At 62.5% G+C, this 8,402-nt stretch overlaps 1 protein-coding gene across 1 annotated transcript; it reads left to right on the top strand.

The window, feature by feature from the left end:
* The first annotated feature begins 243 nt into the window (after positions 1–243).
* PACSIN3 (protein kinase C and casein kinase substrate in neurons 3) lies at positions 244–8,063 on the top strand. Its single transcript, XM_032844539.1, has 11 exons — positions 244–375; positions 3,314–3,387; positions 3,645–3,734; positions 3,894–4,050; positions 4,794–5,029; positions 5,131–5,286; positions 5,854–6,029; positions 6,174–6,294; positions 6,454–6,590; positions 7,006–7,127; positions 7,522–8,063. The coding sequence occupies exons 3-11, from the start codon at positions 3,681–3,683 to the stop codon at positions 7,635–7,637; spliced, it is 1,275 nt and encodes a 424-aa protein (XP_032700430.1). The 5' UTR covers positions 244–375; positions 3,314–3,387; positions 3,645–3,680; the 3' UTR covers positions 7,638–8,063.
* Positions 8,064–8,402: the final 339 nt, after the last annotated feature.

The following is an 8,402-nucleotide window of genomic DNA, read 5'->3' as shown; positions in this document are numbered from 1 at the left end:
ATCCCTTCCCGCTTCCATCGGTCTGTCTCCCAGGCTCTGCGAAGGCCGGGAGGGGCAAAGCCGAAATCCGACTCGCTTTGCCCGCGCGGTGCCACCCTGGGAAGGGAGGCTTGGCGCTTCTCCCGTGGGAGCCTATACCCCGCGGCCCGTGCTCCGGGAGCCGCCGGTCGCCGCGATGCCTGCAGCCCCCGCGCCCCAGCCTCTGGCGGGTAGGGTTGGGGCCGCGGCGGCGAGGAGAGGGCGGGGCCGGGGGCCGGGCTTCCCGGGGGAGGGCCGGGCGCGCTCCGGGAGGCGGTGGCCCCGGCCCGGGAGCGGCAGGACTCCGGCCGGAGCGTGGCCGGACCCCCACCCGCCGAGACGCCCGGGAAGGACGCGGTGAGTGCTGCCCAGGCGGGAACCGCGGGGAGGCGGCGGCGGGAGCCGCGAGTCGATCCCGCCCTCTTCTTCGGCTCCTGAAGTTTGCAGTGGGACCGACTCCCGCCCTGGGAGCTCCCGGCTACCCCACTCCGCGCGAGGACGGGAAGAGCTGCCCCCGAGCCGAGGGGGTGTCTCATCTGCGGCGCCGCGCCCCCCGGGATTTCCCAGGCCGGTGAAGGAGAGGGAGGCGTCGGGGCTGGAGGGCCACACCATCTCCGAGGGCTCCTCAAAGGCCCCCAAAGGCCCCGGGGACCTCTCGCTCTTTGCAAAGAGCCCTAATTCCTGGGCCGCTGCCCCGGGTCACCTTCTGGAGTCCACGGCCGGGCTGGCCCGGGCAGGGTGCGCCCCCTCCCCTCAGCGGTGACCGGCCGGCCCCACCCCCGCCGAGACCAAGTTCAACAAGTTTGGCCAAGAAGTCCTAAAGCCTCCATGGCTAGGCCTGGCCCGGTCGCTTCGCGTGGCCTCCACCGGCTCCGAGTTGTGCAGCTCCGGGCCGGCAGGAGGGCGGGTCGAAGGGCGCCGTCCATAAGGGTTGAGGCCAGAGACGGGCTCCACTGGGTTCCGAAGTTTGGTGTGGAGGCTCCGGGTTTGGAGTGCGTCATCAGGGAGCCGGCACCTCAGGCGGCAGGTCGGGTTTCCAAAAGTGCCCCTTTGTTATGCCCCTCCCTGGCCCTGCCTCCTCCCCTTTCCCTGCGCCACCCCTTCCCCCACCCTCTGGGGCGGCTCTGGCTGCTGCTTCCAGCCACTCTAGCCTAGGCACCCCTCTCTGGACCAATGGGCCGCCCCCAGCTGCGCCTCCGCATCCCCGGGCTGCGGGACAGCGGGGAGGGGCTGCTGGCAGGAGCCCTTGGGCGCAGCCTGTGACTCAGGAGGACGGGCAGGGCAGGATGGCCCTGCTCCCTCCCAGGGCATGCCCCCAGCTTCTGGAAGGTGGGGGGTGGGTACCTACCTGCCTTAGATAGGGAGTGTGGGGTCTTCCCTGAGTTTCAGGACTTCTACCTGGGCCCACGCAACTCTGAGGAGACCCTGCCAAGCACCCTGCGGACTTCTGCAGGTCCAGTAGGTCCTGGCTACCTGGGCTGGCAAGCATTCATTCTCTGCCTTCCGAGCTCTTGCCTGTGGCAGGATGCATTCTGGAGACCAGACTGGGTCTCTGCTGAAGTCAGGAGGCACAGGGTGCCCCCTCATGGCACTCAGGGCCCACCCCCATAGCTAGATCCGGCCAGGGCTGTGGGGCCTGGCTGTGCCTGGGACTCCGGCTTGTGTTTGCTCTGGGAGGCCGGAGGGAGCAGTGCCAGCCCTGCACACACAGCTTGCTCTGTTCTGGGGCCAGAGAGAGGGAACGGGTGGGGGGCAGCTCTCCCGGGAGCCTGAGCCTGGAGACTGGAGCAGGCAGGGGGCCCAGGCCCCTGGATGCCTGACTGGGACAGCTCCGAAGGCCCTGTGATTTACGGCTGTGGCTCTGTTTCCCTCCATCTGCTTGGCAAGTTCTTTCTGGGTGAATGGGGCAGACTCGAGAGGAAGCAAGGGGGAGTGCTGAGGACCCTGGTGGGCCAGCCCCTCTGTCCCTCTCCTGCTCTGTCCCTAGGCCCCTCCAAGGCAGGCCTGAGCTCTGTCTCCTATTAGCTTAGGGCCGGATCCCACCCAGGCCAAGCTTTCTCACTGTTGCTATAGCCAGCAGGTCTCCTGGTCCTTAGGGGGACGTCATGTTTCTTCCTTCAGCTACCAGCTCCAGGGCCTGAAGAAACGCAGATGGGACGCCCTCTGTCAGTGGCTGGGGACAGATCCTCTCCCGTCAGTGACGATCCAGTGCAATACACAGTATCTAGCCTGACGGAGGGCTCACGAGGGGCTGTGTGAATGGCGGTGGAGGAATGGGGTCTGGGAGACTCTGGAGAAGATGCCTCAGTTTGAGTTTGGAAGGATGGATAGTGGCTTGTCAGCTTGTCAGGAGGGGAGGAGTGTGACAGAGCCCTGCTTTGGGGCAGCAGGTACACACTCTGCCCTCCTGGGTCCAGCAGTGTCCCTTGGGCTTGCTCAGAGGAGGAAGCGGTTTCCTTCTAGGGGCTTGAGTCAGTTCTAGGGTAGGGACAGCTGAGCCACTGCCAAGCGGCAGGAGGGGAGTGGCCGCGTGCCACTGTGTTCTCTGGCCTCTGGGGTGGTGGCTTGGGGGTTGGAATCCACCTTGCCCTCCTCTATGGTTCTGGAGCACACTCTTACAATTGGCTGATGGCCCGTCGGAATCCCCCATGCTGCCCCAGATTCTGGGCTTTTTGAGGGCGGGGCTGAGCTACTCATTCCCCAGGGAGGTTTGTGGGACCTCAGTGGATGCTGTGGAACAGGATGAATGTCCTTTGTGACTGTCAGGCCCCTCACATTTGTTGCTTATTGCGAGGTTTGAGTCTGAGAGCAGCTGGGCACGAAAGACCAGGAGGCAGAATTTCCACCTCACCCGGGAGCTGAGGCTTCCTTAGGAGATGACAGTAAAAGCACTTGTTCAAGCTTCTTGGCCAAGATCGGACTCAGGCCTCCTGGCTCCCAGTCTGCTTTTGCGGGCAAAGGGAGTCACGGGAGTGTGGCCGGGCACCCTCCGATTTGGCCTGGTCTGGTAAAGGGTCGTCTTGTTGTTCGGGGAAAAACAGAGGGGCCCAGCATGGGCAGGTATCCTCCCCTGTCATCTGCAGCAGGGAAGGGGGGGCGTGGGGCCCTCTGCCCACCACCCACCGCCACCCCCACCCGCCGCCTGAGCCTGATCCCCAGCTGGATCGTGTGACCCGACTGGCATTCTCCTGGCTGGAGTCTGGCGCTTCTGACAGCAGTTGCTATATTGGGGGAGCTGGGCACCGCCCTGGACGCTCCAAGTCTCTGCCCTCACCCCTTGGCTTGCTTTTGTCAGCTTCAAGGCAGAATCACAGTAGCAGCTTTGAGAGTTGGACATCTGGGTCCCCGAAAGTGATCTCTAGGCCCCAGGTAGGTGGAATGAGGCTGGGTGGGGGAGGGGGTGGGCAGACTTGAGGCCCAAGGAAGAGCTTTGAAGCGGCCACCCTTTCCCCTATCCCAGCCCCTCCCGGGGCCTTCCAGATCCCTCACCTGTGAAGTCCTAGCTCTGACAGTTCCCTGGGTGGTGGGGATAGCCGTGAGGCGAAAGTCCAGGGATAGGAAAGGATCTTTTCCTCTCCCCAAAAGTGTACATCTGGCTTCCCTGCTTACCCCTCTGCCCTCCACAGCACCCATCCGCCACCATTCCGTGCTGCAGGAACGCCATGGCTCCAGAGGAAGACGCTGGAGGGGAGGCCCTGGAGGGCAGTTTCTGGGAGGTGAGCAGCTGGGTCCTAGGATTGGAGGTGGCACCGAAATGCCCACCCCCTCTGCCAGCCTGGGCCCAGCCACCTGTCCAGGGGAGGAGCCCAGCTGTCGGCCCCAGCCCTGGAGGGGGCTTCTCTCCAGCGACACTGCCTTTCTCCTGTCCGCCCCAGGCTGGCAACTATAGGCGGACCGTGCAGCGGGTGGAGGACGGGCATCGGCTATGCGGGGACTTGGTCAGCTGCTTCCAGGAGCGTGCCCGCATCGAGAAGGCGTATGCTCAGCAGCTGGCTGACTGGGCCCGCAAGTGGAGGGGCGCCGTGGAAAAGGGTGAGCCGGCACTTGGGCCTCACCAGGGGCAGAGGGCCGCTGCGGGTGTGGGAGACCCGGCGAGGGAGCTTCTTTCTTGCACCTTTTATGGAAAATTTGAGGATTTCGTGTATGCCTTCCTGCTGAAGAGGGAAGAGCTTCCTGATTATTCTTGCAGTTGTTAAGAATAACCTAGCTGTTAAGAGTTTGCGAAGTATGGTCGTGAGTTATTTTGATACTTCTAACAGCCCAGTGGTGGAGATGATCTTGTACGACCCATTTTCTAGAGGAGAATCCAGAAGTTCAGAGAGGTTAAATGATTTGCCTGAGGTCACACAGCTAGAAAGCGCTGAAACTTGAACCTAGGCCTTCCACTGGGGAGCTGGGGATCTTTCCATCCTAAACAAGCTCGTTCTTCCCTCTGAGGCAATAGAGTGTAGTGGTTGATGCCACAGAGTTGGGTTTGCATCTCAGCTGTAATGTTTTGGGCCATTAACTTGCAGCTGTAATGCTTTGGGTATTAGCTTCACTTTTCTGGGCTGCTTTTTGCCTGTTAAATGTTGATTGTAACAGTTTCCATGGTGGTGGATAAGGATTCCACAAAATCTCCTATATCCACAAGTAGCCGCTGACCTCTTCCTTGGTCCTCTTCGCATCCCGCCCTCCGGGCATGGCCCCCACGGCAGCACCCTGGGGTGTGGGGGGCTGGCTCTTTTCTGGCAGTGTCCCTGGCCGGGTCCCAGCCCCTCCGTCCCTCCCCGCAGGCCCCCAGTACGGCACGCTGGAGAAGGCCTGGCACGCCTTCTTCACCGCGGCCGAGAGGCTGAGCGCGCTACACCTGGAGGTGCGGGAGAAGCTGCAGGGCCAGGACAGCGAGCGGGTGCGTGCCTGGCAGCGGGGGGCCTTCCACCGGCCTGTGCTGGGGGGCTTCCGCGAGAGCCGGGCTGCCGAGGACGGCTTCCGCAAGGCCCAGAAGCCCTGGCTCAGGAGGCTGAAGGAGGTGAGCCGGGGAGGGATGGGTCCCTCCCTGAATCCCACCTGGGCTGGCGGGGCCGCGGGGCCCGGCGTCGCAGGGTCCGCATTTGTCGCCGTGCGCGCTAGGTTGAGGCTTCCAAGAAGAGCTACCATGCAGCACGGAAGGAGGAGAAGACGGCGCAGACTCGGGAGAGCCACGCGAAGGCCGACAGTGCCGTGTCGCAGGAGCAGCTGCGCAAGCTGCAGGAGCGGGTGGAACGCTGCGCCAGGGAGGCCGAGAAGGTACGCGAGACCTCTCTCTCCCTGGCCCCTCGCTCTGCCGCCCTCATCCTCATGGGCCACCTGCTCTCCAGACCCTCATTTAAAAGAGGAGCCAGAGAAAAGCTGATGCTTTCCCCGGGAAAGAAATGGTTCCGTTTCAGGCGTTGGGAGGGTCTCAGAGTTGAGGAGACCTTCCAGCTCCGTTTCTTCCGCTGTGCCCGCCCCCAACCATAAGCTCTCACGTTGCCTGCCCTGCTAGAGCACCCTGTCCTCCCGCTCTGCCTGTCCTCTGCTCAGTTTCCACCTCCTCCATGAAACCTGTTCTGATTTCTCCCGGCCCCTCGCTCCTCAAGGTGGACCTCATCTCACCCTCCATCCTCACTCCCCAGACCCTTAAAGTGGCTGTGCCCAGGTGTCCCCTGGCCTGTTCGGCTGCTGGGGTCTTGGAGGGCCGGACCTGGATCTGCAGCCTAATGGCTGCTATTGCCCTGCCCGGGGTCTGGCCCCCGGGCGGCGCTCTATAAATGAGAGTGGTGTCCCGAGTGGAAGCAGGTCTGGTCCTCACCAGGCCCCTCCTGCCCCACGCAGATGAAGAGCCACTACGAGCAGACACTGGCGGAGCTGCATCGCTACACCCCGCGCTACATGGAGGACATGGAGCAGGCCTTTGAGAGCTGCCAGGCCGCCGAGCGCCAGCGGCTTCTCTTCTTCAAGGATATGCTGCTCGCCTTGCACCAGCACCTGGACCTCTCCAGCAGCGAGAGGTGTGGCCTGCGAGGGAGGCCTGGAGGTCTGGGGGTACAGCTGGGTCTGCTCTGTCTCCCGCAGGCTCTGGCCAGGCGGAATGAGTTTCAGGGGGGTACTGGGGCCCTGGGCTCCCCAGGTTGAGGTGGTGCCTTGGGCCGCAGGTTCCATGAACTCCACCGAGACCTGCATCAGGGCATCGAGGCAGTCAGCGACGAGGAGGATTTGCACTGGTGGCGCAGCACCCACGGGCCGGGCATGGCCATGAACTGGCCGCAGTTCGAGGTCAGCGTTCCGGGCTGCCCGGGGCTGGGAGGGGCGGCGGGCTCAGCCTGGACCTCAGGAGGGAGGCTAGGGCTTGGGAGGAGGTAGGTGAAGGTGTGAATGGCTCTGGCTGCCACCACAGCCTGCAGCCCAGCCTGACCCTCAGCACTGTCCCTACAGGAGTGGTCCTTGGATACACAGAGGACAATTAGCAGGAAGGAGAAGGGTGGCCGGAGCCCTGATGAGGTTACTCTGACCAGCATCGTGCCCACAAGAGATGGCGCTGCACCCCCACCCCAGTCCCCAGAGTCCCCAGGGTGAGAGCCAGGAACCTGGCTGTGGGGAGGAAAGAGCTCGGGCCCTGTCCTGCCCTCTTGCCCTCTGTCTCCTTCCCTTCATTCCCCTTACACCTGAACTGGGTCGAAAATTGGTGCCAGGAACCTCAGGCCCTGCTTAGTAGTTGTCATGATGCCAGCGTTCATGGTGGCTTGGCCTCACCCGCCGGTGCCTGCATTCGTGCTCATCTAGTGCTCATGTCAGCCCTGGGTGGCGGGAAGTGTGCCAGGCTCACAGGCACATGTGGCAGAGGTCAGACCAGGATCTTTAAGTTCTTTTCCACCTGCCTCTCCCAGGGTTCTTCCAGAGGGGGACCCTTTGCCCTGGGTCGTAGACTCTCTGGCTCATGGTGGTCCTTGTGCCCTGAGCCTGCCACTGTCCGTCTCCCTTCTGTAGCGGTGGGCAGGATGAGGAGTGGTTGGACGAGGAGAACCCCCGGAAGGCTGCCACCGGGGTGCGGGTGCGGGCGCTCTATGACTACGCTGGCCAGGAAGCTGATGAGCTGAGCTTCCGAGCAGGTACGCAGGGACCCCTTTCCTGTTCCTTTCCAGGCTTCAGCCACCCTCTCCCCTCCTTTACAACCTGAGCAGGGGTGTGGAAAAGGGAAGCCTGATGCCTGCTTCCCAAGTCCAGTTGTCTGATTCTGCAAGGCTGCTCTGGGTCCAGACTCCAGTCGTTAAGAGTGTCTGCTCTGAGCCCTCACTCCTCTCTCAAAGTCACCGGCTGGGGCCTGCTTGATGCATTAAGGGTCTGGGTGGGGTGCTTGCTGACTTTGACCTTTCTTCGCCTCAGGCATGTCTCTTCTCCTAGTTGCCTTCTCCTACTACCCCCTCCCCCTCCTCAGTCCTTGACCCAGTTGCATGATCGGGGCTGGGCCAGGGCAATAGGCAGTGACAAAACCCCTTTCCCCAGGGGAGGAGCTGCTGAAGATGAGCGAGGAGGATGAGCAGGGCTGGTGCCAGGGCCAGCTGCAGAGCGGCCGCATTGGTCTGTACCCGGCCAATTACGTGGAGTGTGTGGGGGCCTGACCTCCCGTGACAGCCCTTCTGCAGCGTTTCTCCACCCTGCATCAGGGCCCTGCTTCTCTTGGACAGCTGGACCTGAAGGCCCTGGACCATGGTGCCCCTTGCTGCCCTTCTGTCCATTGAGGAGGGAGGAAGTCCTGGGGCCCAGGGTGGGGAGCGGCCTGCATCTAGAAAGGGACTGGTAGGGAAAGGCCAACTAAGTCTAGGCTGAGGGGAAGATGGGGGAGGTCAGGAGGTGACAGAAGGGCTCAGGGGTGCCCGGGCCTCTCCAGGAATGGGTGGGTCTCCCCAGGAGCTGTGGACCCAGTTCCTGGTCTCAGTGTTTTGGGGTTCCTGGGGTGGTCTTGGGGTGAGTGTAGTTCTGGGCTAGCGGCACTCTCTTGTGGTTTGTTCTAGTGTGTATTAAACTTGGAGAAAAAACCCAACACCGTCAGGCTTGTGTGCATCTTTTTTGATAGTCCACCCTTGTCAGGCTGCAGAGAGCATCTGGAGAGAGGCACTCCAGAGCGGGGAGCTGTGGGCCTAGGGTATGTCATGGGCAAAGTTTGCCAGCTTGGTATCTGCTCTGGCTGGTATCTGCTCTGGGGACCTTAATCTGGGGTGGGAGGTACTCAAGGTTGGGTCTGGAGTGAGCCCGCCAAGGTTGGAGGCTGGGTACTGAGTTCTGGGCGGGACGGGAGCCTAGCCCGTTTGTCTTCCCGTTCAGGCGGGTGAGATCCTGAGTGCAGGGTAGAACTGTTAATCATTACTGTTAATCATGCATCGGGA

Source organism: Lontra canadensis, unplaced genomic scaffold (genome assembly GCF_010015895.1).
Source record: "Lontra canadensis isolate GAN:19392208 unplaced genomic scaffold, GSC_riverotter_1.0 scaffold154, whole genome shotgun sequence".
NCBI classification, from domain to species: domain Eukaryota; kingdom Metazoa; phylum Chordata; class Mammalia; order Carnivora; family Mustelidae; genus Lontra; species Lontra canadensis.
This window is presented reverse-complemented; position numbering and strand designations above follow the sequence as displayed.

Excerpts from the sequence above, each read along its gene's own strand:
- PACSIN3 (XM_032844539.1), top strand. The coding sequence starts at position 3,681 with ATGGCTCCAGAGGAAGACGCTGGAGGGGAGGCCCTGGAGGGCAGTTTC. Across the intron at positions 4,051-4,793 it reads GAGGGGCGCCGTGGAAAAGG|GCCCCCAGTACGGCACGCTG; the intron begins GTGAGCCGGCAC and ends CCCTCCCCGCAG. Across the intron at positions 5,030-5,130 it reads GGCTCAGGAGGCTGAAGGAG|GTTGAGGCTTCCAAGAAGAG; the intron begins GTGAGCCGGGGA and ends CGTGCGCGCTAG.